The 25,405-nt window shown below is 51.0% G+C and overlaps 9 protein-coding genes across 9 annotated transcripts; 5 read left to right on the forward strand and 4 right to left on the reverse strand.

The window, feature by feature from the left end:
* Positions 1 to 69: 69 nt before the first annotated feature.
* On the forward strand, positions 70 to 1,436 carry TGAM01_v202406 (isovaleryl-CoA dehydrogenase; the record flags this gene model as incomplete). The annotated part of the gene is made up of 2 exons (XM_024548994.1): positions 70 to 1,280; positions 1,346 to 1,436. The coding sequence occupies 2 exons, from the start codon at positions 70 to 72 to the stop codon at positions 1,434 to 1,436; spliced, it is 1,302 nt and encodes a 433-aa protein (XP_024406233.1).
* Positions 1,437 to 2,494: 1,058 nt separating this feature from the next.
* Positions 2,495 to 3,782, forward strand: TGAM01_v202407 (aspartate-semialdehyde dehydrogenase; the record flags this gene model as incomplete). The annotated part of the gene is made up of 4 exons (XM_018804895.1): positions 2,495 to 2,525; positions 2,602 to 2,856; positions 2,909 to 3,643; positions 3,715 to 3,782. 4 exons carry the CDS (start codon positions 2,495 to 2,497, stop codon positions 3,780 to 3,782), a joined length of 1,089 nt encoding a protein of 362 aa, XP_018661886.1.
* Positions 3,783 to 4,388: 606 nt separating this feature from the next.
* Positions 4,389 to 5,602, reverse strand: TGAM01_v202408 (hypothetical protein; the record flags this gene model as incomplete). Its single annotated transcript, XM_018804894.1, has 5 exons — positions 4,389 to 4,591; positions 4,651 to 4,700; positions 4,765 to 5,200; positions 5,326 to 5,425; positions 5,489 to 5,602. The coding sequence occupies 5 exons, from the start codon at positions 5,600 to 5,602 to the stop codon at positions 4,389 to 4,391; spliced, it is 903 nt and encodes a 300-aa protein (XP_018661885.1).
* A 1,434-nt stretch (positions 5,603 to 7,036) lies between these two features.
* Positions 7,037 to 8,141, forward strand: TGAM01_v202409 (hypothetical protein; the record flags this gene model as incomplete). The annotated part of the gene is made up of 3 exons (XM_018804893.1): positions 7,037 to 7,100; positions 7,178 to 7,837; positions 7,900 to 8,141. The coding sequence occupies 3 exons, from the start codon at positions 7,037 to 7,039 to the stop codon at positions 8,139 to 8,141; spliced, it is 966 nt and encodes a 321-aa protein (XP_018661884.1).
* A 3,972-nt stretch (positions 8,142 to 12,113) lies between these two features.
* TGAM01_v202410 (hypothetical protein) lies at positions 12,114 to 13,930 on the forward strand (the record flags this gene model as incomplete). Its single annotated transcript, XM_018804892.1, has 2 exons — positions 12,114 to 12,415; positions 12,469 to 13,930. 2 exons carry the CDS (start codon positions 12,114 to 12,116, stop codon positions 13,928 to 13,930), a joined length of 1,764 nt encoding a protein of 587 aa, XP_018661883.1.
* Positions 13,931 to 15,252: 1,322 nt separating this feature from the next.
* On the reverse strand, positions 15,253 to 15,517 carry TGAM01_v202411 (hypothetical protein; the record flags this gene model as incomplete). The annotated part of the gene is made up of 2 exons (XM_024548995.1): positions 15,253 to 15,268; positions 15,369 to 15,517. The coding sequence occupies 2 exons, from the start codon at positions 15,515 to 15,517 to the stop codon at positions 15,253 to 15,255; spliced, it is 165 nt and encodes a 54-aa protein (XP_024406234.1).
* A 751-nt stretch (positions 15,518 to 16,268) lies between these two features.
* TGAM01_v202412 (hypothetical protein) lies at positions 16,269 to 20,432 on the reverse strand (the record flags this gene model as incomplete). The annotated part of the gene is made up of 7 exons (XM_024548996.1): positions 16,269 to 16,357; positions 16,458 to 16,555; positions 16,657 to 16,768; positions 16,940 to 17,098; positions 17,649 to 18,041; positions 18,103 to 18,603; positions 18,662 to 20,432. 7 exons carry the CDS (start codon positions 20,430 to 20,432, stop codon positions 16,269 to 16,271), a joined length of 3,123 nt encoding a protein of 1,040 aa, XP_024406235.1.
* Positions 20,433 to 23,128: 2,696 nt separating this feature from the next.
* TGAM01_v202413 (hypothetical protein) lies at positions 23,129 to 23,709 on the reverse strand (the record flags this gene model as incomplete). Its single annotated transcript, XM_018804889.1, has 3 exons — positions 23,129 to 23,233; positions 23,334 to 23,621; positions 23,692 to 23,709. The coding sequence occupies 3 exons, from the start codon at positions 23,707 to 23,709 to the stop codon at positions 23,129 to 23,131; spliced, it is 411 nt and encodes a 136-aa protein (XP_018661880.1).
* A 378-nt stretch (positions 23,710 to 24,087) lies between these two features.
* On the forward strand, positions 24,088 to 25,241 carry TGAM01_v202414 (hypothetical protein; the record flags this gene model as incomplete). The annotated part of the gene is made up of 3 exons (XM_018804888.1): positions 24,088 to 24,135; positions 24,194 to 24,266; positions 24,328 to 25,241. The coding sequence occupies 3 exons, from the start codon at positions 24,088 to 24,090 to the stop codon at positions 25,239 to 25,241; spliced, it is 1,035 nt and encodes a 344-aa protein (XP_018661879.1).
* Between the last annotated feature and the right edge of the window lie 164 nt (positions 25,242 to 25,405).

Genomic DNA, 25,405 nt, shown 5'->3' on the forward strand with positions numbered 1-25,405 from the left:
TACCTTACATAGCAGTCACAACACCATACAGGCATTCTCTTATCCGTATCACCTACTATCACCGCCATAATGTCCAGCCTCAGGGCCTTTTCCAGACTCGCCCGCCCAGCGCGGTCATCACCCTCATCATCACTCCTCCGGACCTCGTCACTGCTGTCATCCTCCATCTCCAGCCAGAAGCGCCTCCACTCCCAGAAACACCCCAAGGGCTTCGAGCCGCCGTCCCACGAAGAGCTCGACGAGCTGCGCGAACGCGTCCACGACTTTACCCGTCGCGAGATCCCCGAAGAGCTCGCCGCGCGCACCGACAAGACAAATGCATTTCCCGCCGAGATGTGGGCCAAGCTGGGCGAGGCTGGCTTCCTGGGCGTCACAGCTGATGAGGACTACGGCGGACTTGGAATGGGCTACCAGGCGCACTGTATCGTGCTGGAGGAGATTTCGCGCGCCTCTGGATCCATTGGCCTGAGCTACGCCGCGCACTCGCAGCTGTGCGTCAACCAGATCTCGCTGAACGGCAATGCCGAGCAAAAGGCAAAGTACCTGCCGGGCCTCATCTCCGGTACCAGCGTCGGCGCCCTGGCCATGTCTGAGTCTGGTTCTGGCTCCGACGTCGTCAGCATGAGAACCACGGCCAAGCCCGTTGATGGCGGCTACGTGCTCAACGGATCCAAGATGTGGATCACCAACGGCCCCGACGCAAACGTCATTGTCGTCTACGCCAAGACGGAGCCCGAGAAGGGATCCAAGGGCATCACCGCCTTCCTGGTCGACACCACCGCCGAGGGCTTCTCCTGCGCGCGCAAGCTCGACAAGATGGGCATGCGCGGTTCCAACACCGGCGAGCTCATGTTTGAGAACGTCTTTGTGCCCAGCAAAAATATCCTCGGCAAGATCAACGGCGGTGTCCGCGTGCTGATGGAGGGTCTTGATTTGGAGCGTCTAGTTCTCAGCGCCGGGCCTCTAGGTCTCATGCAGGCTGCTCTGGACGTTGCTCTGCCCTTTAGCCACCAGCGCAAGCAGTTTGGCCAGCCAATTGCCCACAACCAGCTGGTTCAGGGCCGTCTGGCCGACATGTACACCAAGCTGCAGGCTTCGCGCGCGTACACGTACAACACTGCCCGCCAGGTTGACGAGCAGGGCGTCATTCGCACCGAGGACTGCGCCGGAGCGATTTTGTATGCTGCTGAGAGGGCGACGGAGGTGGCGCTCGACTCTATCCAGCTGTTGGGTGGTATGGGCTACGTTGAGGAGATGCCCGCCTCTCGATTGCTGAGAGAGTAAGTTCTTATACTTCCATCTACTTTGAATTTGCATGAATTGAGCTGACTTTTGTGTGTTTCAGTGCCAAGCTGTATGAGATTGGAGCTGGCACCTCGGAGATTAGAAGAATGGTGATTGGACGGGCGTTTAACAAGCAGTATGCCAATGCTTGATCTACGTTTGTGTCGGGACATACCTATTTAAATAGACATGTATATTCATATAGAAATTGGAAAAAAAGTTGAAATTCCCTTGAAATCTTTAATTTTGCGATGATGATGTTGTTGTTGCGACTGCCATCTTCCTTGGTACTAGTAGTACCTTGCATGTTCCTTCTCAGGTACGCTTAATTGGGTTAGATGCTGCGCAAAGTTTAAAAAAAATATACCGGCCGAACATCAAAATGCTGTTGCCCGAAAAGCAAAATTATACCGTCCGAAAGGTCATTTATACCGCCCGAATAGCAATACAAGTTACTACAAAGGATCAGGAAGATTGAAGACCTCAGATAACTGGCTAAGCGATTCGGGCGTACAATTGTATTTTTTGAATATAATCCCTAGATTAAGGAATTGGATACATACAATCACAGACAGCTAGGTGTTAAATGATGCAATGAGTAGAGTGGAAAAGGCTGGCCCACTCTTGACTTACAGCGACGCTCCGATGGCGGGGGACCAGCAATTGATAAATGGAGATGTTATTTAGCACCCTAATTTCATTATCTAACACCCCAGCTGCAGCGCAACAAGACAATCATTCCACATGTTATACACAACTGCCAAATACTGTACATTTAATAATAGCAGTAGTAGCAGTAGTAGTGGCAGTGGCAGTAGCAGCAGCAGCAGTAGTAGTAATAGTAGTTATATTAGTAGCAGTAATAATAGCAATAGCAATAATACTGGCAGCAGCCTACGTCCAAGTAAAAGTGTAGGGCTGGTTAACAGAATTGGGGTGCTGGATAACCTCTCACTTGATAAAAAGCCATGGTGGGGTGCTTTAGCTTCCGAGTCAACACCATCAACCTTGAACAGTCAATTTCTTACCTTTTCTAATATTTTGTTTTTATTTGAGTTAGGACTCTTTTAGCATTCAATTATATCCAGCCATATATAGTCCTTCCAACGGCCTCCTTCACTCTCTTTCAGCTGTAGCGCATCATCGGACCACGCTCCGAACCGGCCTTGTCCAACACCACGTCCAAGCATTCAAAGCAACAAGCATCGCCATGTCAGCGCAATCTCCTCGCAAGAAGTGCGGTACGTTGAATCAAATTCACTTCGAATTCATATTTCGCCTTATCAAATGCTAACAAACACTTTTTCACTCTCACAGGCGTCCTCGGCTGCACTGGCTCCGTCGGCCAGCGCTTCATCCTCCTCCTCCAAGGCCACCCGACGCTCGAGCTGTACGCCATCGGCGCATCGTCGCGCTCCGCCGGCAAGAAGTACAAGGACGCCGTGCGATGGAAGCAGGCCTCTCCCATTGGCGATGTCGCCGACATGGTAGTGAGGGAGTGTCGCCCAGAGGAATTCAAGGACTGCGACGTGGTGTTTAGCGGGCTCGATTCCGATGTCGCGGGCGATGTTGGTGAGCTCAACCACAGTATCTTCTTAACGAGTCAATCAGCTAATGGAAACAGAAATGGCCTTTCTCAAGGCCGAAATCCCCGTCTTCTCCAACGCCAAAAACTACCGCCGCGACCCCCTCGTCCCGCTCGTCGTGCCCACCGTCAACCTGCCTCACCTCGACCTCATCCCCCACCAGCGCTCCGTCCACAACCTGTCCAAGGGCTTCCTCGTCTGCAACTCCAACTGCGCCGTCATCGGGCTCGTCATCCCCTTCGCCGCCCTGCAGGCCGCCTTTGGCCCCATCTCCACCGTCAGCATCGTCACCATGCAGGCCGTCTCCGGCGCGGGCTACCCGGGCGTGTCCAGCATGGACATCATGGACAACGTCGTGCCCTTCATCCAGGGCGAGGAGGACAAGCTCGAGACCGAGGCCAGGAAGATCCTCGGCGCCATTGACGAGGGGCGCACGGCGTTTGTCGAGCAGAGCGGCCTGCGCGTGTCGGCGTCGTGCAACCGTGTTGCTGTTATGGACGGTCACACTGCTTGCGTGAGCCTCAAGTTTGAGCGCCAGCCACCTCCTTCGCCGGAGGAGTGCAAGGAGGCTCTGCGGGCGTATGTTTCGGAGGCTCAGAAACTGGGATGTCCCTCTGCGCCGAACCCGCCTATCAAAGTCTTTGACGAGGACGACCGACCGCAGCCGAGACTGGATCGTGATTTGGGTAGAGGATATACGGTCAGCGTGGGCAGAGTGCGTGCTGATGAGAGCGGCATCTTTGACTTGAAGTTTGTTGCACTGAGCCATAACAGTACGTTTTTTGTTTTCTCTCCATATCATTCAGCTTTTTATAGGGCGGATGTGACTGACTTCCTTCTTTAGCGGTTATTGGAGCGGCTGGCTCATCTATACTGAATGCTGAGGCCGCCATCCTCAAGGGCTATATCTAATTCTAACTTTTCAAGACTTCTTTCTCCTTTTTTTTGGATCTGTCCAAGTACATATATCAAAAAGTTATCCATTCTGAAGAGATCAATATTCCTTTGTGAACAAATGCTAGCCTCTTACTACTGCTACTACTGCTACTACTGCTATCCTTTAATACATAGTATCTAGCAGTTTTATACATGTGTTTTAATATATGGACTGGCTGCTTGTTGCGCTACAGCTGGGGTGTTAGATATTGAGATCGGGGTGTGCCGATTAACGTCTCCCTATATAAAACAACTGTATTCACGCTGGTATAGAGTGTAAAACAATACAATACAATTGCTCTCTGGAGAAAAGTCTATCCAGAAGAGACTATCTACGCGGCAAGGAAGTCTCTCTTCGCACCGAATGCGAATGTTCCCAAATTCCAAACAAATATAGACAAGATTCATGCAGAATCTGTCCATTTAACGTCCCAGAACGCCCAAGTGAGTGCACCATGACGCCTCAGCCCATACAATCCAAAGTAGATGCCAAATTATGCCAAAACCCGAGCGAACGAACCGTCTCGTGTTCGCTCAAGTTCAATTTCAAAGTCCAACTCCCAGTTGCCTGGAATTCTGAATCTATGCTTGTGTGCTTCGCCTATTGTTGGCGTATAGCCTAAACTGCACAAAAATAGTGCCGTCTTCGACCACAGTACCCAGCGATCCAATGAGCCAAGGAATCGTGTTGATGATGTACTTCTTCTCTTGAGAGTAAGCCACGATGCTGACTGCGTATGTCAGGTTTCCAGTAAGGGAGAGCATGAAGAATAGGATAGAAAGGCCTTCAAAAAATTCGATCAGTACAACAGCATTAGGGCCAACTAAGGATGAATTTCCTTACCTTCGCATGACTTTTCTCGGTAGTTTTTGATGATTTGAGGAACTCGAGCACTAGAACGGGAGAATTAGTCTTGTGCGTATTGTCAGCTGCGTATTAGACTGTGTAAAAACATACCAGAGGTAGCAGACTGCGCTAAAGTATCCCAAAATAATTCCAATCTTCTCGAGCAGGTCCGGAGATGCCTGCATAGCGGCGTTGAAAACAACCGGATCCGCCTCCCTGTATGCGCCAGCCTTGTAAGAGAGATACCACCCGATAAAGCCAGCGACGTACACGCCAATCAGGCTGGCCGTGTTGGACATCCACGAAGAGCGCTCCAGCAGCTCGTCACCGGCAGGCCCAATCTTGGTGCCATCCTCGCTCGATACCGAGCGGCGATGGTGTCGCTCGCCAAGGAGAGGCGCTTCTTCGTTCTCTTCGGCCGCCTGGGCAGCTCGGCGGGCATTGACCGCGTTGTAGTATAAGCACTGCGAGATGAGGAGGAAGTCAGCGACGCAAAAGTACATGGCCAATGCCACTGCTGTTGGCGCCAGGTTGGTCAAGAGTCCGCCTAAGTATTCGCGGGTTAGCTTAGCCTCGCACATGGCCTTTCTCCGCGGGGGTGTCTCGCAGCAAAGGAAATTTCTTTTGCTCTTTGCAGAAATTGGGAGCTCGCAAGAGCTATTCCGTACGGACCTATCAAGTTTGTAGCATCGCCCAGCATCCATACGGCCAGGAACGTTATGCTCAGCCCGTCGGCGCTCTTTGCTCGGTAATTGACAATCATCTGGGGCAGCTACAGAGATGACTGTTAGTTACCATACTATGGGGGAAAAAAATCAGTAGATGCGATACGTACAATAACGCATATCCATGCTGCCATGCTGATGCTTCCAAAGATCCCCGATATAGCTTGGTGAAGACTCAGCTTCTTCGCTGTTTCTTCCACCACGGTCATCGCCAGAGACGCCATGGTCGCAGATTGTCTCGATCTTATCTCGGCACCTCGGCGTGTAGACCCAAATGACAAAGAATGAACGGTTTGTTTCGCTTTCTTCGCAGAATCGAGTGATACAGCGGTTAGTGAGCGAAGAAGAGGAATGTCTTGGAGGCGCAGAGGGCGAGATTATGTGGGAATTCCAAGGCATCGGCCGGTCGGGGTGCCTCACGAGATCATCGGTCCTAGTCATAGGAGCTGAAGGGATCCGTTGCGGCCATGGTCCTTATCGCGGGCTGCTTATCGCAGTGGTCAGCGATAGAGCCGCGGGTGCCCATTGGCTGGCTGCGGCCGGGACTAGGTGAAAGCAAATCTTGCACAAGACACGCATATTGCAGAGATCAGGGTCGGATGGGCTCCATTTGCAAGCGTTAGCGGCGGGGAGCGTGCACGCGCTATCTCTGGGTGCGTCATTCTGCAAACACTTTTGGGTGAAGCGATTCGCAGTGTGTTGTGGGTAGGTGGTACAAGATAGAGCAGAGGCGGCATGCATTAATATTGATAGATATGCGTCTTCAAGAGCCTCGTGTTACTGTTTCACTGCATGAAAGAGGACAGAGAATTTCTTATCGGGCGTGCACATAATGTACATTTTGACGAGAAGCTGTACGGCTGCAGCTACATGTTGGTACATGAAATTCCAAACTCAATTGCGGCGGTGCCGAGCAAGCGGTAACCAAATAAGCGGAACGGTAAGACGGCAAGCCTTTGCAGTAAACATCTAAGACAAGATCCCAGAACACGGCAGGTGAATGGGGCAATTTATGCATCTTCGTGATATCCATACACTTTTGTCTCTCCTATCATCGTTTCCCCTCTATAATCATCCGGGTCGTGGTCTGTAAGACTTATACCAGCAAGATATCCATCTTTTTTGCGGTCCCGCCCATGTTGTCACCGCTGCCGAGGCCGGAGTTGCAGTGACAACACTGGCCCGCTACGATTCGCCCCAGCCCCAGCCTTCGCAGCAGCTCCCACGTCCCGTTTGGGCCGGCACATGGCTGCTGAACCCGCACCTGATGCGCAGCCAAAGCGCGTGTGATCCTTCTAGACGGCCGCCTGTGTACATGTGCTAAGCAGGCCAGATACTGTGCACGGGTAGGCAGCATTCCCGCACGCAGTAGCTGAGGTGCCTCTGATTGGCGGCCGACCGGGGCTCGGGCGTCTCCTGGAAGTGCCGTGCGCAACTGCGGAGCGCTAGAGCGTCAATCTTCCGGGGTAGCTTCAGGCGTCACTCCCTTTGGTACCTCCCGTCCAACCTCTCCCTCATCCCAACCTTTGTCCTACAACAGTCTTCCTGTCATCTTTTGTTTTGCTCATCATTCAGTTCCGTCTAGAAAGATTGAATAGACTTTGTTTTCATCACTAGATTCATCTTCTTGTTATCGTCTACTTCGCTTTTGCCGCACCATGAAGCTCTCAAATGCTGTGGCCTACAGCCTCGTCTCCCTGCCAGGGGCCATGGCTTGGGGAGGTGTGTATTGATCCCCTCGTGATGCACCATCCATCATCTTCACTAGCTTTTCTAACATCTGCACTCTTCGTACCTAGGCCTGGGACACGTAACGACAGCCTTCGTTGCAAGCAACTTCGTCGCCAATACGACAGAAGCCTACCTTAAACAGCTCCTCGGTAGCCAAGATGCCGATTACATGGCCAAGGTAGCCTCCTGGGCCGACTCGATCAGATACACACAGTGGGGTAGATTCACAAAAAACTTCCATTTCATCGATGCGCACGACAGCCCTCCCGAGGACTGCAACGTCGACTTTGAGCGCGACTGCAAGGAGGGCGGCTGCGTCATCACCGCTCTGGCCAACTACACCCAGCAATCCGTCGACCCGTCCCTGCCGGCATGGCGACGAGCGCAGGCAGCCAAGTTTGTCATTCACTTCGTTGGCGACCTGCACCAGCCGCTGCATAACGAGGATGTCGCAAGGGGTGGAAACGGTATCCACGTCTTGTGGAATGGGCGAGATTTCAATCTGCATCACGTTTGGGACAGCTCCATCACAGAGAAATGGCTTGGCATGCGTGGTAGAAAGCCATATCAATGGGCGGAGAAGTGGTCTGCAGATCTTACAAAGAAGATCAACAGCGGCATCTACGCAGATGAAAAGGACGATTGGCTGGCAGACTTGGACTTTGGCAACCCGGAAGAGACGGCATTGGCTTGGTCACGCGAATGTAACAAGCTCGTGTGCCAGTATGGTAGGTCCAGCCCAACTTCTGCGCAAAACTATAGCTCTTTTACTAATCTTATCGACTTGTAGTCTTCCCCGAGGGTCCCAAGGCCATTGCTGGCAAAGAGCTGAGTGGCGACTACTACGAAAAGGCAGCCCCTATGCTCGAAAAGCAAGTCGCCCGTGCCGGTTACCGCATGGCAGCCTGGTTGGACAAGATTGTCGATCAATACCTGAAGCTGGAGGCGAGCTACACTGGAGAGCTGCCTACAGAAGACTATATGGAAGAGCCTTTGGATGAATTTATGGAGGAGCCGATTGGCGAGCTATGATAGACTATGCATAGAAAGAGGGAGATCTTTGCTTTTTAAATCTGCCAGTAATATCATGAAGGGTAGCAGGCGAGTATAGTAGTGCCTTTGGATACACAGTCATAATTTTGGTTAGCAATTCTTGGTCAATGAACGATTACTGAATTCACATTGGCACAATGCATGTAGTAACTGAGCGAAAATGTGCGTGTGCTTGCTCGCATCTGTTCGTCCAAAACATAGAATATTACTGGTAGGACGCATGACTGCTACACTGCCCCGTCATTCACAAGCATTTGTACTCTTCCATGAGATCCTCATTTGCATAAGCACGGAACTTTTGTTCGCCACCCATAAGTCGCGCCACTCTCCTTCACGGCATTCTTAAGTCCCCCAGAGGCTGTATCTGTTGATGAATTAGTAGATAGTCATGGTTACCGCCCTTTCATGGACAGGCAGACATGTATCACTAAATAATCTCTGTCTTCAATGGATTGGCGCATTAATAGTCTTCAACCTTTCTCAACACCTGTTGTTGTAAATCTTCAATCAGCTGCAGATCTTATTTCTTGACATACATTATACGGTGGCCGTACTTGATCACTCTGATCGATCTTAAATGGAGTAAAGGGATTGTTGGCTTGATGACCAGTATTTGGCATGCTTATATAGGTATGCTAGGCTGAGTCGTGGACATAGCGAAGAGAGACATTAGGGATCACAAGTTTTCAGTGCAATGACTGTCAAAAGACAATAAATACATCATACCTATTGCTGAACTGCCTTTGAGGGTGTGTTCCTTTCGTAGTCTTTGCTTCAATTTTGGAACTCGTGTGTGTTGAAGATTTCTAACATCTTGAGTGGCCTTGTGTATACTACTAGTACTACCAGGACTAATATCTATTAGTACTATACACTCGAGAGTTACTTCTCAACGCAACTCTGCATTCAAAAGTTTAAACGAGAAACTCGATCCAATCTAGTGCCTGGATTTGGAATTGCCAAGACAAATGTTTCATCAACTAATTGCATCTCCATTGTGTCTTTTCCTCTTTCCACCTCCTGTTTCGTTCCAGGGTACGCGAGGCGGCCATCACCACAAAGCCTCGACCCCCGTATTACGGAAAACGGCAACCTTTAGGTTCAAAGATTCCCAATTCCACCACGCTTTCTCTGTGTCCGATGACGTCCTTTGCCAAGAAGATGAGACCGGGAATGGACGTTCCTCGAGAAGCTGTCAGCCACAGCACGGCGCGCTCTGTTTTGGGCCGCAGGGCGCTGTTTCAGATGGCGTTTAACGAGCGCCAAGGAGGTGTTTCACGTCCGGCAAACGGCACTGTGGACCTCTTGCAATATGCATCTTTCAAATTCCTTTCTTCACCTGTCCCCTCGTTTGTCATTTTTGCGCCTATGCCCAGGCCCCCCTGAAGTTTCAAGGACTTTTTTCGCTTTTTCTTCGATACGAAGAAACGAAAGGGACTTGTCACAAACGTGTCGAGCGGAGCTGTGCCTGGGCACTTTGCCCGGATATAAGCAACGCCAAAAGGTGACCGTGCAGAGGAGATTAACAACCTTGAAAGGAGTTGATAGAGAGCTGGGGTTATTGTTCCGATTTACCGAGTTGAAGGTTCCTTTGTCTGCGGCCACTTGCTGCAATACAGGCAGATTTTGGGAATGAAACAAGCTCCCTACCCCATCATTTACATTATGATAGTATCTGTCATACGGAGTAGAGTACTATAGCCAGCCCAGCTACCTAATATGCGGCGTTCAGCTGAGGTTCGGGATTCATCAACTTGAGATGGACGGACTCCGAGGCTAATCTTCTTCGCGACGGCCCCTGATTATGTGCCTCGCGTAGGACAATAGCTCGACTGCCAGGTCGCCGCTGTTAGTCTTGTTGTACAGGAGTTTGATTATCAAAGCCAAGCGCATCGCTTTGAAATGACTGCTAATCACAACCGACCTCCACATCAATGCGGCCCTGGATCTGGGCCACCCTGTGCCGATGCATAGCGGTGCTGCAATTTACTGGCTGCGAGACCACCCATTTCTTACAACACAGGGCGCCAAACAGAAGACGGGAGAGGGTTACATCATGTGGGTTTAAGCATTTTACTGGCAGTAGAGCTCCGGAAATGCCAAGCCAGCAAATGCTTGGCTGACATTGTTCTTAAAACCAACCGTCAAAGTTCCACTTCAGGATGTTTCGAAGGTGTGCATTTCTGCGCACGTTTATGGATTACCGTATGGAGGATGCCGCTCGAAGGCGGTAGTTGTATCAACATGCTTGTCTCTCGTTATAGTTGCCTTGGGCAAGTGATGACAATTGGGAGCTGCAGGGGTGGATGTAAATATCGATCTTGCTGCTCTAGGGCGGTCTTGGCTGGTAATCAAAAATGCCTTATTCTGTTACTATTGGGATTAGAGTCTAGCTTCTAACGCGGATTAATACCTATCAGATGTATACAGAAGGGAACGAACAGTGTCGATTTAGTGACGAGTCTTGATATCTTACTGTGATTGATTGCCGATATCCTTCTTGATGTCTGGTTGTCTGTATATTGTAAGCTGCTGCAACTACAGCGGTATGTCCACTGTAAACGTGCTGTAACGTCTCCTCGCGTAGCCCTGCGGCCATATTAGCCACGTGCTGCTGCTTCGGATCAACTATTCAGCCATTCCCCAACCAACGTATTGAGCTCAGTAATTCCAGCATCGCGATTCTTGCTGCTTCTGCATTACCATCGAATTCAGCAAAGCAAGCAGAGCCCCTCAAACAGCCAGTGCTCGGGCGCTCTCCGTGTCGCCTACAACCGAAACGCGAAGCGCCACATGGAGGCTGCCGATCTGGCCTCCTGATTGGCCACAGCCGCCCCCGAGACGCCTGAAGCCGCATCAGTGGCATCCGTACTTTAATCTGCGACAGCGCCGGGGCTGTTCATCTCAGCTACGGCCTTGACACTCCGCCTGCTGAGCTGCCACGGCGCCTGAAGACCCTGAGAAATAACTCTAATTCCGGGCTCACGCGAGCAATGCGGGAGGCATTGTGGCATTGGATGGCTGTCCATTACAAAGGCACGGCTGTGTCATTTGTCTGTATGACAGAGTACAAGGTGAATGATTTGTTTTCACTTACACCTCTAGGTATTTCTATTCTTTTTACTAACTTTGCTCACAGCTAAATCTACTAGTTACCCCGTACTGCCCTAGCACAAGACCTAGAATCTAGTATACGGAGACCAAAGTGCAAGCAGAAACAATGGATTGAGCGAGCTCCATCAGCCAAAGGACCCCTGGCTTTTCAAGCCCCAGCAGATCTCTTGTACCTGCGTGGAGAGGCGGTTAGACCTTCTCGGAGGCTGTTTCGAAGCCCCGACTCTTCAGACAGCGCTAATGCCGTCGCAGCTGGTTGCACCGCGCCGTCATTATAGGAATTGGATCCTTGAATTGCCATTTTAGGCCGCCGTCCTATTCGCTCCAAAAGTCCAGCCAGGGCGGCCTGTAAGCCAAAAGCGACCCCCGGTCTCTGGCCCTGGTCTTGCCCTCGGATCTGTCGTGAACCGTCTGAGGCTCATGGAACCGCACCCGTTCATGAAAGTGGATGGCTTCCCCGTTCTGTTTCTGGAACTGAAGCGCCACTGTTCCCAATCCCTAGTCGTGCCGGCTTCCCGATGTCTTGTTTCGACTCCGTATCTGCGGTTTGCATTGACGCCAAAGGCCTTGGCGTCTCGAAGCTATAATGGCCTCGCTCCCCCCTCCTGTTGTTTCTCTTTCTCTTCTCCTCATCCTCCAACCATTCCTTTTCCTTAATCCTCTAAGCGACCTGGTCGTTCGCCTTCTCTTTCGTTCATTCTCTTCTTTCTTTGTGTCTGTGACACTTCATTTTCTCTCTTTTCGACTCTGGTCTGGTACCAATTCCTCAATTTCAAACCCCAAGCTTTTTTATTCTCCTCTTCTTTTTTTAAAACATTTCTCTTTACATCTTTCAATATGCAAATCAAGAATGTTCTTACCGGCCTCGTCGGCCTGGCTGTTCTGGCTGACGCTGCGTCCATCGAGCGACGATCTCCATTCGGCCGCGCTTTAGAACGACGCCAACGCGGTCAGAACGGTGGCAACAACGGTGGTAATCAGGGCAATCAGGGCAACAACCAGGGCAACCAGGGAAACAACCAGGGCGGCAACGCAAACAACGGTGGCGCTAACTTGGCGTTGAACTCCAACCTTGTTCAGACTGGTTCCCAGCAAGATGGTAACAACCCTGGTGGCGAGGGTCAGGTCGCTTCGGCTACGTGAGTGTCTCTGGATCTAGTCTTATATCGGATAATGGCTAATTAAGGCATAGTGACAATGCCAACTTCATCAACTTCTGTCAGGGCAAGACTCTCACCAACGGTGCTCAAGTCAAGACGGGCTCTTGCAATGGTATCCCCATGGGTAACATTCCTGGCGTCAACAACATGGTTTCGTCTCTTTTCGTAAACCCCCAAAATGGTGACAACATTGCCTCCAACCAAACTTTCGACATCCAGGTGCAAATGATCAACTTTGCCCCTGGTAGCTTTACCAACGCTACCAACACCTACTACTCGGCTCCTCAGGACCTTGATGGAAGCGGTAACATTATCGGTCACACTCACGTTACCGTCCAGAGCATGGGTAACAGCCAGACCCCTTCCCAGCCCCTTGACCCTCAGAGCTTCGTCTTCTTCAAGGGTATCAACGACGCTGGTAACGGCAACGGCCTGCTTTCTGCCACAGTTGACGGTGGTCTGCCCGCCGGCAACTACCGTCTCTGCTCCATGTCTGCTGCTGCCAACCACCAGCCTGTGCTGATGCCTGTGGCTCAGCGTGGTGCCCAGGATGACTGTGTCCGCTTCTCTATAAGCGACAACGGCGGCAACGGCGGTAACAACGGCAACAACGGCAACGGAAATGCTGGCAACAACAATGCTGGCACTAACAATGCTGGCGCCGCTGGAAACAATGGACAAGCTGGACAGAACGGCCAGGGCCAGAACGGCCAGGGCCAGAACAACGGTCAGGCTGGACAAAACGGACAGACTGGTCAGAACAACGGTCAGGCTGGACAGAACGGACAGACTGGTCAGAACAACGGTCAGGCTGGACAGAACGGACAGACTGGACAGAACGGTCAGGGTCAGAACGGTGCTGGTTCCACAAACAACGCCGGCACTGGCAGCGTTCAAACTGGAGATAACAACAACAACGGTACCGCCGATGCTACTGGACAGAATGGCCAGGGCCAGAACAACGGACAGGCTGGTCAGAACGGTCAGGGTCAGAACAACGGACAGACTGGACAGACTGGACAGAACGGTCAAACCGGCCAGGCTGGTCAAACCGGTCAAGCTGGTCAGGCTGGTCAGGCTGGTCAGGGCGGCCGTCGAGGTGGACGAGGTGGACGCAAGGGTGGCAAGGGAGGCAACAACGCCCAGGCTGCTACCAGCGTCGCTGCTGGAAATGCTGCTGCTGCCACTGGTGCTCCTGCCGCCACTGCTGCTGCTGTTTCCAACGCCGCCTCTGGAGCCGGTGGTGCCACTACTGCCAACGCTCTGGGAGGCATTGCCGCTCCCCCGGTCTCCCAGTCTGGCAACGCCGACAGACCTTTTGAAGTCCAGGGCAACACTTTCACCACCAAGGCTGCTGCTGCCCAGAGAGCCTGTGACATTCAGAACAACCAGTGCGCTAATGCTGTGAACAGCAAGTCAGTCAATGGTGTTTCAGTCGGTGACTGCAATAACCAGATCGCTTCTTGCGTTGCTGACCTTTCTGCATCATCATGAGATGTTATGAGATATGTACGGAGATAGAAAATATTATTGGGCTGTAAGTCGGTTTTCGACTAAGCCTATCTACAGCCCCAATCGCGGGGAGATCAGGGAGGAAGGAGATTTTTCTTTTTTATTTTATTTGTCTGCGACATGATATGTAGCTTATTGGATTGTTAGGAATAGTGAGTATACTTGTATACAGTGGATCGAATTTATACCATTTAAAATCATTTTTGTTAACTTTGCATCGTGAGGATGATAACTCTGAAAAATTGATAGTCTCAAAGCATCGCTACGCCAGCCTGACATTGGCAATACAACAGACTCAAAGAGTATGCTATACTGCTGCCTGTGAACTGACAATCCAAGTCATGGGGGAAAGACTTTGTGGCCAAGGCCTAATTTACCGCGAAACTCGTCTCTATCGAAGCGGTTTCAGAGCCCAGCACCCAAGGGGCTGCACCAGTGTCGGACGTGACGCTACGAGGTGGGAACTGTGGGCAAGGGGCTTTTTTTCTTCTGCTACTGTTGGCGCTGAGCAGGGGCAGGGATGTGAAATGAGAGGTTGTGGTGAGATTTGCCTCTTATGTTCATTTTTGTTTGTCGGTTATTTTTGCGTCACTTTTTGGGGAATGAATTTGCATGTGCCCTGTATAAAGTGTAGTGAGCTGTGAGTTGATTGAAGACGGTGGCGTTTTGAATGGGGCTTTTTTTGGTCTACAATGGAGACCGCTCTCTGCTATCTTTACGAGGTTATAGGATGGAAAGCTTTTGACAATCTTGTTTGACTTGTTTATTTTCATGTAATTGGCTTGTTACGTCTGGGCTGCTAAAGAAAAGAAAAGACATATTGAGCACATCTGTCCCAGTAGCAGCAGCACGTCACTGTGGATTACAACTACGACAGAGATGGCTGAGAAATGGATGTATGTAATTGGGTATCTGGATCTGCTTTCAACAAGACCCTTCTAGAGTATCAATCTTAGATATAGTATAACTGATGTGTGTATACGGTATAATAAGAAAAGCAAAAAAAAAACTCCCATGGTAGGCAATCAACACAGCATGTCGTAGTAATGCGCCTCCCCTTTTTCCGCCAATAAAACGCCGTAGTAGTAATTATATCCGCCTCTCAAGAAGGTATGCTTTTCAGCCTCGCGCAGCGAAGTCAGCAAGTCCCCGTGAATAAACGGCGTCGGAGATTAGATTTCGTGCCCATTTCCATCGCGGACATGTATCGACTCTTCGGTCAGAATACCTCATAGTTGTGTGCAGAATTTAGATGGGTATATATATGTGTTTTGTTTTCTGCGAAAAGTTGCGCATTGTAGCTTCTATCCTCGTTGGGGTCTAGAATAAAATTAGCCTTTCGAAATCTTCATCAAATTGCGTATACATTTATATACACATCTAAGAATGAGAAGTGAGAGCAAGGGGGGGAAAGACATACGCGCATCCCTGAGGTGTTACAACGCCAAAGAAGCAGTCTCCAGATTGCTTCTGCACAATCTGGTCTGCGAATACCGGCGTGATGACGATATCAGCAGCGGCAAATGAGACCGCCGTTGAGAGCAGAGCGAGGAAGAAAGTCGTCTTCATTTTTATGAATGTCAAGGTGAGGTGAAGGTGGTTAAGACCAGGTGGTATTGTGAGAACTTGCGAGAATTAAAGCAGCAGCATGAACAGTAAATGCAGAATATAGTAGACGCTTAAAGCAAGAAAAACCCAACAGTAAGAATGTAACGTAATGTGACTAAAAGACAAAGAGAATGAAAAAGAAGGAAAGAATGCAGCGACAAGAGAGAAAAGGCGGTTATAGGAGTCTGATGCCCCCCCCGACGCTTCTTGTGTCAAGTTCAGTTTCAGGCACCTGGTCCGTTGCCCCCCGTGGCGTTTGGGGCCAATCGCGTGCAGGGCGAGGTGCCGACCTCAACTTGGTAAGCGCTGCAGATTATTAGCAGCTTAGCAGCCAATTGGGGGATGTTGACAAGGCTGGGGAAAAACAAACAGCTTTACATCTGATTTTCGCGAGGCTGCGATGCAATTGCCAATTTGTGCGGGATTGAAACAATCTTTTGGGCTGGCGCATAGAGTATTATATTGATTAGAGTCAAGCTCCATCGCACACTAACATGTACCGCACCCATAACCGTCAATGCCATAAGATATGAGTCGCCTCATTATTGTCCAGAATTATTTTATATATACTTCAACATAAATGGCACATTATTAACAAGCCTTGCAGCTAATCACCTCCAAATTGGGCAAAGGCCACGGTATTTTCATCAATCCCCTCCACCCTCATCCTCTCATTACCAGCCGCACAATGTTCCAGTGTTCGACAAATAATCTATTGCAACGGCGCCGGAGGCGGGGGAGTCGTCTTCGCACCAGGAGGAGGAATGAACAAAGGCAGATATGTCACCGCCAAAGCCAAGGCTACACAAAACTTCATTAGTAAAAAAGCTCTTTTCAGATAATCCCTCAGTCATCACAATGGGCCGCCCTTAGGATAGATAGAAAGGGGAAAGAAACATACCTGACATGCCAACGGAAAAGTAACCGGGCGTGCCACCGCTCTTCTGGCTATCCTCGCTCTCTCCCAGCCACGTTTGGATGGAAAACACAACGGCAATCCTACACAATACGTCAGCACATTACTTCGCCCCTTTCTCTTCCATTCCCAAATATCCATCCTCCATTGTATGTGTATGTAAATCGTAAGGTATATCTCGTACCATCCAACAAACTTATTTCGCATAAACATAGCCGCCATGGGCAACGTCGACGAAAGCGTAGACGAGAAATCCGTGACCTCGCCCTTGACGCTGGGCTCCTGATACGGAACGACTAAAAGTATCGTCAAAGACAAGTCAGCTACAGCCCTTTCAAACAGTTATGGACACAATGGCATGTAGACGGCGCAAGCACCAGATCCATTGAAGAGAGATCCATCGCCACGCTGCGGAATGCGCGGGGAGAAGAGGCAAGGCAAGGCAAGAGAAAGAGGCAGCAACTTACTCAGGTCGGGCCGTCGCATATCCTTGGTGTTGGGCGCCATGATTTCAATGAATTGATGGGATCTGCTGGCGACGAGGCTGGTGATGATTGCGCCAATGTGTGGCCACGATGGCAATGCGGAGGAATTCACAGCGTAGCTTGGTAGCTTCCAATCCGCTCCTAGCTAGGCTTAGCGTATTGTGGGTGAAGCCGCTCCGCCGCTTTTTCGACATCAGGCTGGGTCCAGCTTTATCAGCACTTTTCGTCCCGGAATTTCACGAGGAGCGAAAGAGTATTTATCAAGACACAATTATATCGGTTCCATTCATGTTTCCTATGGCCGAGTCAAGCTGCAAGAAAAGACTCTCCCAATCGGTCTCGAGGCGTTCTCACCTCATCTTTGCAAGAATCGCTCCTGCGACTCGCGGTTATAACCCAACAATTACAAAGATGCTGACTATCATACAACTAAATTCCGCTCGCTCGCTCAACATTTATAAAAAAAAAAAAAAAAACTCTTCCAAAACTGGCCTTGCAAAAACATATTCCGGATTTCAAACTTCCGCCATCGCCAAGTTGAACTCCGTAAAATAGGGGTATTTTTTTCTGTTGTTCCATTATGAGTTGGGATCTCCTTTTTTGTTCTCCCACAGGCTTTTCCTGATGCCTTTTTTTTTTTTTTTAAACGCCAAATTTTCATCTTATGGCACTCTGATTATGAGTTTCCAACCCAGAGCTCCTGCCTCGCGGATTGCGCAGGCCAGGCATCCTCGCTTTCTCCTGCTAATGATGGCGTTCCATCCTCTCTGAGAGCATAGAGCTCGGATGAGAATCTCCATGTCGGAGCCGAATTGCCGCTTCCGAGACTCAAAGTGCATCTTGGCCGCTGCTGAGAAGCTACCCTTGCGCTCAATAGGCGAAGAGCCAGGCGAGTCCGAGCGGTCGGCGACCGGTGACGTTGGCACCGACGAGAAGTTGGTAATGCAATCGACTACTAACACTTGATTCTGAGCGGCTTGCCCGCCAGGAGGCGTAAGGAGGTCTGCGAGCTCGGCATCTCGTCTATTCAAAAGCTCGGAGATGTGGATCACTGTGTAATTATAGTACTTGTGCAGTGGGTGGCCTACCATTTTCGTTAGCATATCGAAAGACATCAGAACCATCCAGAGTAACAGAATGCTTACCTGCTCGATACATCGACCGAGACCCGGCACCCAGCGCATTGGAACCGGTAAAGTCAATCTGCTGCAGCGTCGGGCTGGAAGGAGACTTGAGGACCCTGACCCGTGAAGACGGGGAACACGGGTGTGCGGTGACAAAGTTGATGTCGTACAGCAGCGAAAAAGTAACCGTCTCAGTCTTCTCTCCATCGATCGATACAAAAAAGTTGACCTTGGCAGGGTACGACAACAGATCCGGAGCTCTGTGGTTCTCGTGAATGGGAGTCACTATAATCTCCGCCAGGGGTGTCGGATGGACACATTCTGCCACTGGCTTATCGAGCTCTAGCGACTGCAGCTCGACAAACACACCCGGTGGAGAGGGTGCGTAGTTGTTTTCGTGAGGGATTATGAAATCTGCGGGAGAAATCGTCTCTTCATCGCCATTCCCGAGAATATAAGATTCGCGCTCGACTCGTTTCTTGCCCCAAATTCTCCCCTTCTTCCCGAGCTGCGAAAGGTCGGCTGGCTAATGGTCAGTAAAAGGATAGGCAGGCGTGGACGATGGGGGATAATAACTCACAGGCAACATCATGCACATCAATACTAATCCACCCCTCGGTCACTCCCTCAGGAATAATGTCTGTCGAAATCCATCCCATGCATTCAGCAGATCCCATGCCGGCCGCCAAAACTCTACCGACAATGCAAGATGTGCTCCAGAAACTCTTATCGTGGTAAACGAAGCCGCTGCTCAAGTTGGCAAACGAGCCTATTCTGGACAAAGCCTCGCTATCATTCTCGAGCAACGTCGCCATCAGAAAATGACTGACGGCATCTCCAGGCATCATGAGCCCAAACACATAGGACTTGGAAAGCCAGCCGTCCGCGTGCAGCGCTGCCGCCATTCGACGCCGCCTAGCCCGGGCTCGCTCCTTATGATGTCCGCGCTGGCATGTAACATCCCAGGCACCAAAATACGAATCCTGCTCGGGCTCTTTCTTGTAGGGTGTCGGCGTCGGGGGCTGCAGCAATGACGATGGCGCAGCCAACTTCTGCACCTTTTCCGAGATGCGTCTCTCGTAGCCGTCAATACCTGGCCACATGAGTTTTCGCGCAAAGTGGGTTAGCCCTTCGACCTGGCGTTGGCCGTATCTTCCTCGAATGGTATAAAAATGAGGCGGCGACGGGGGTCGGTTTCCGTGTTTGTGTTGGTCGTGGAGAGAAATCTTGCTGGCGAGGGACGCCAACCAGCCGGGAGCAACGCCGCTGCTTCCACGGCGAGGTTCAGGCCGTGTTGTCAAAGACCCGTAGTCCTCTCGCAAGATTTCAATGTTGTTCAGCCAGCTTCGAGCTAAGAGCAGCGACCACTTGACAGAAGCATTTGCGGCCCTCTCAAACTGAACAACGTCAATGGCTCTGAAATGGGCCGCTCCATACTCCTCGCCGTCAGTAATTGCGTCCAGGCGGATGAGCAACTCGGAGGACACCAAAATCTGCATTAGTAGCCAGTACTTTTCTTCTGCCCGCTCGGCGGAACTTTCTGCATCGACGATAGCGGTGCTGTCGTCCAACTCGTCACCGTGCGGCTTGCCCCAAAGAATCTGGCCCAGCCGAACACGCCATTCGACATGCGACAGGTCAATCCAGACATTGGGAGCTCCCATGCACTTGAGGATGGCACTGATCTGGTTGGCAAGGCTGTGGGGGTCTTTCTTATCAACAGGTGGGATTTTGTTTGGTCTCATCAAGACGTGGAACAGGTCATTGTAAGTCTCCTTGGATGGCTTCTTGCGAAGATCGTTGTTGCGGTAGATCTCGCCATTGCGCCTGAGCCGATCCAGCAGCTCTCCTTGGGGAAGACGATGTAGCCAGCCATCGTGGGACAGCATGCGCTCACGAGCCTCGACGACGGCCCGGGCCTTGGTGCCCAGACTCTCAAAGCCAAACTGTTCCTCTTCGAGTGAGTCGCTGACGGCCAGCTCCAGAGCAGCCTGGTAGCCCATGGTGCCCTTCTCCAGCCCCTGCATGCTCAGCATGTTGGGGCGCTCACAAACCCGCACATGGAAATGGGCCTTGCGCGTATCTTCGACCTCTTGCTTGGCTTCGGGGTCATGGTTGACGTCCCTCGTCAGGTGAGGCCACACAGTGACGCCCCGCCAGGCCTTGGCTTCTATTTGGACATGATCCGTCAGGTCGCGGATCTCCAATTCCTCGTCAAAGGGAAAGGCTACGCTGGGATGAGGCGCGCCTGGGAAGTGACTCTCGCTGCGGGCGAAGTACTGGGGAGCTCCAGAAAAGAGTTTCTCAACGTCATCGTCACTGAGGAATTGGGTCGAGGCCGCTGCTTGCATCTCTTCTGTGGATTGGTGGGCGTTACCTAGTTGGGGTCGATGGAGGATGCATTAGCCGGTAGCAACAAGCACTTTGGAGACGTGTATTTAATTTTTCGGTAAAAGCTCGCTGGACCCTCGGCGAAAGGAATAAGGAATTTTGACAGAGAAAAAAAAAATATAAAGAGACAAGTCGACAGCAGAGCAAAAATGGCACTGAAGATGGTTCGATCTCGCCGGATCTCCGGGTTCAGTTAGCAGGCCCAATTTAGCTGCGGAGAGTTGGCCATCAGCAGCGGGGCACCACCAACCACAGCTTCAAACAGAGACAAGGGACCAGCCAAAGGGACATCGACTGCTCCAGCAAGGAGAGACAGCGCTATTCTCGGAAACGATGGTCAGGTGGCTAGTTGGCAGCAAAACAAGGGCACTGTAATGAGACATTTGAAGCTTACTTGCACTGCAGCGTCCCGGCGTTCAGGGGGCAGCAGGCAGTATTACAGTACTGTAGCTGACTGTTGTTTGCTTTTACAGACAATTGGTCCAGTAGCCAGTCCGTGACAATTGCTGCCTCTGCGCTGCTTTTGCCTCTCCCTTCCCTCTCGCTGTTTTGCTTTGTTTTGTTTTGATTTGCTTGTCAAGCAGCCGAGGATGGGGGCGTGGGGGGGCCGCTACCAGGATGCTGAATGGCTCGCCGCGGTGTCCGTGAAGCAAGAACAGCTCGTACGGCGTGCAGATGCAGCTGTTTGCAATTCGCCGCTTGGCTGTTCAAAACGGCTCTGCACGTCGAATTGAAGCAAAACAGGGTCGCGTGCCGTGTCTGCTCGCCACCCGCCTGTTACTGTCACTGTCGCTGTCATATTGAAGTCACCGGTCTATCGGCAGGTCCCTAGATTCCCCCGCATTTTACAAATAGGCAGGCGTAACTGTAAATCACAACCGGCGCAACAAGTCCTCGTACCTGGTACATGTGCGTACACATCAATTACACCGGTGGTCTGCTGCCTGGATAACACCATTTGAGTCTCCAAGCGAATGCCACCCACCCCAAACCAATGCCTCTCTACCAGCTGCCCATAGAGCTACCAGACTGGAGTACAGTAGAAACAGGAAATGGACCCCCAAAACGCCTAGCAGCTGCACTAGCCGGTGCCGTACAGGCATTGATGCGCTCGCGTTGCGGCACCCGTGGAATGGGGCCGTCCAGCGGCTTTCTCGGCGGACAAGGGTCCATTTCCCCCCTGAGCTGCGCTGCGCCATCAGAGCGCCTCAGCAAGCAATTTCAGCGGCACGCAATGCGGCATGGCATTTTCGAGCTCCCTAACGCCGTAATTAATGGGGCCTTTGAGCTCCTGGTCCATCTGAGCTCATCTGGCGTGCTGGGGTCGGCAATCAGCGCTCTTTTGCTCGCCTCGTCCAGATCTGCGCTGGAACTGCAACTGGCACTGGCTGTTTGTCACCATCACCTCCCAAGCCGCCTGCAGCAGCCTGCAGCAGCCTGCAGCTGATTGGCTGCGCTGGGCCCTGGCGCAAAGCCCCTGGGCGGGAGTCGCTCTTTTTCTCTCTCTCGTATGATGGATCACCAGTCACCCGCCGTTGCGGTGGTACCAGAAGTGACAGTAGAAAGACTTTAGGGGATGGATGGCGCCGAAAATAGGCGCATTTTGCTGTCCTCGTAGCATGACCATGGTCGCACTGCAGCGAAGCGGCAGCACTGGATGCAAGGCTTACGTGAAAAGAAGAGTGGTTGCATGTATCTGCAATGTACATGTACCCTACGACAGACCTAGGTATGTCTGCATCAATTGATCTGCTCAGAGTCAATACCAGAGGATTGGCGTGTTCTGGTGCTTGGCATTGTGCTGCAGCAGGAGGTCCCTCACATGAACGACACCAAAAAAAAACTCTTGGCGCCTACCCTACCCCCGAAGATCACGAAGCCAAGATTTCAGGGAGCCGAGAAAAAGGGTTATCAAAGTTGCTGAGATTGATAACTCTATCCTGTTCTTCGGTTCTTGCCACTTCTCCTGCACACCGAGGCCGCGCGGCCGACGAAATTGAAATTACTCTGAGTCGCAGCCGAGCGCCAAGCCCTGCGTGTTTCTCATTCTCTGATATGTAGCGGGCTGAGCATCGTTATTTGCACAAGTAGCGGTAATGCTAGTAACAGCAGTAGATGCACAGAGTAGAGTAGACGGCGCTTGCATAGACATCTTTGATTCAGTCCACCAACACCACAGACACATACATTCGTAGGAGAGACGCCAAGAAAGAAAAAAAAAGGACGTCGCACGATGGTGAGTAAGGCGGCTGTTGCGCAGGGATATCTTGTCACGCCAGGCAGCAGCTCGGTACCTATTGTAATATCATTTACGCACGTGTTTCGATGGGCATGAATGTTTTCCTGGGGGTATCATTTCGCCATCCTGTGCGCCGTATAGCTATGCTTCATTAAAACAATAATATCAAGGACCAATGCCAAATCTCCCTGTTCCCCCGGTGGTTTACTCGTATACAATGCGGAGTTAAGCGGCCGTCTCTGCGTTTCTTTCGTAATTCCCAACTCCGCATATGGTGAATGCCCCTGTGCCCTCTTTGGTGCAAGCGCTCTTCCGTTGCCTTCTATATCGTTTGTTTGCGCCTCTGTATTATATATTATAATGTAGCCCCTGTTGTATCCCGCCGTACCTTTATCAAAAGAAAGAAGAAGGAGTGCTTCAAGCCGGTTGAGTATCGTGAATCACTATGAGCAGGTACTTCAGGTCGGGTACTATGACAATCTCCTGTCGTTTCGTTCGCAATCGGAGCAGCTTCAACTCGTCCTGCAACCCGAGTTAGTCTCCCTATCATCGTGCCAACGTAGACGATCAAAAAAGGGGGCTAAGAGGGGGAAGCGTCGCAACAAGGGTCGTGTGCGCGTACCTCTTCGTCCACGTCTTGTACCAGCTGTCCGGAGCTGTTCACAAAATTCCAGATCATCTCCGCAAACTCCTCGATGCCTTGCGACTCGCCCTCCTCCGCTGCGGGCGCATCGTTGGAAAAGGAGGCGGCCGTCGACGCGTTTCGCGCCTTTGCTGTCTGGAGCGCGTCGACCTGGCCGCTCGTCTTGAGGATTGCGCCGCTCGCTCTGTCCAGGACCATGCTTGCCTTGACGCCGGGTTTCCTAACAAGGCGACCAAGCTTCTCCTCGAGGGCGTCGTGCCCGTTTGTCTGGAGAAAAAGCCATTAGCTAGAGGCGCAAATCGAGGGAATATGTAACGTAGTTTGGAGCCTCTCATACCGTAGGGTTTTCTGACATTTCGTGAATAAGTGCGCGCGCGCTTCGCTTTGAGGATTCAAAAGGCAATTTTTTTTTTTTGAAGAATTTCTAGATATTGATAGATGCGACCAAGACGTTCATATCCAGTAGCTCTGCTCAGGGTGCCACTATGCGAGCGGCTCCATTGACGTAGCTCTGGTCGCGCGGCACATTGCAATTCTGCCCTGCGCCACCGCCAAAATTTGTCGACCCACCAGCGGCATCTGGAATCTGCGGCGCATCGAAAATATCAAATCGTTGATGAAGTGCATGAAATATCATTGGACAATACCGAAGACAGCTCAAGTACAATTCACAACTCTTTTATTCTTTTTGATCTATATCATCATTTGATTACTACAATAAACCGCCGTCAAGATGGGTTCCAGCGCCAAAAAGAAGAAGGAGAAGAAGAAGGATTTTCAGGTATGGTCTCTCACATGCTCTATGCGATCCAGTGCCATTTTTACTTACCGATGAGCAGAAACCCAAGTATAAAGTAGGCAAAGCCGCTCCAAAGGCTTCAAATTTTACAGACACCAGCTTCAAATCCAGAGGTACGACGGCTTGTCAACATTCCTTCACAATGCAAAAAGGCTAATGCCAACCACTCTCCAGCAATTGTTATGAACCAGCAGTCATTATCAACTGCTGCCCCAGACGCTGTTCAGCAATTCAAACACAATCTTTCTCTAGCTTCATCTTCAAGGAATGACAAACAGCGCCGCGATGCCTTGGCCTACCTCACCAGCCAACTCTCCTCACAACCTCCAGTCAACCCCGTTGGGACAAACAACATCCTCTTGAAAGTTCTTCCTCTCATCTCAGATAGCTCGACACCAGTGCGAAGCCAGCTGCTAAAGCTCCTTCGCGCACTTCCAAAAGACCAAGCAAAGCACAGCGTTAGAGAAGCCATCACATTCATTCGCGCCGGCATGACCCATCTTTCGGCTGATATCAGCAGCGATTCACTAGGAGTTATGGAGTGGCTTCTCGACGTTGCTGAGGACGAGCTTGTCGCCATCCCTGGCGGATGGTTCAAAACCCTAAAGACATTTTGCATCATCATGGGCTGGTCCCTGTCATCATCAGCGGCTGGATGGACATCGGCTCCAGGGTCCGGACTTCGAGCAAAAGACGCCCAAGTCCTCGCACGCCAGATATCGATTCTAACCAGATTCATTCGAGTTGGGCTTAAGCCGCCAACTCCCGTTCCTTGGAGTCCTCAAGACTATTGGGATAACCTTTACAGGATACCCCGCGATCCACACGCCTTTGAATATCTGAACCTCTATGGAGAAAGGCGAGACGAAGAGAGCGAGATGTACGCAAGTCCAGAATCAAGACAGGGAGTTTTAGCTCGCAAGTTTATGGAGCCTATCACAAAGGGGATCGACAAGGCGAAGAAAGAGGGCGGCGCGGTGGGCAGGGCAGTTGCTGGGCTCGATCAGGTTTTGACGGATGGGATGCGAGACTATAATGGCTCTGACTCTCAACTGATGACTGACCAATGGTTGTTGGATCTGTGGTAAAGAGAATGTTGTCTGATACCCTTTATAATAATTTCTTTTGGAAGCAAAGATCGCAAAGTAATGTTTCTTCCTTTCTTGTTTTCATGATATAGGGCGCTCGTATATGGGCAGACGGCGTATGATGGGAAATTGGTATGCGGTAACACAACTACAGCTAGAGATTA

The sequence above is a fragment of the Trichoderma gamsii genome, assembly GCF_001481775.2.
Source record: "Trichoderma gamsii strain T6085 chromosome Unknown Scaffold_6.2, whole genome shotgun sequence".
Classification (NCBI taxonomy): domain Eukaryota; kingdom Fungi; phylum Ascomycota; class Sordariomycetes; order Hypocreales; family Hypocreaceae; genus Trichoderma; species Trichoderma gamsii.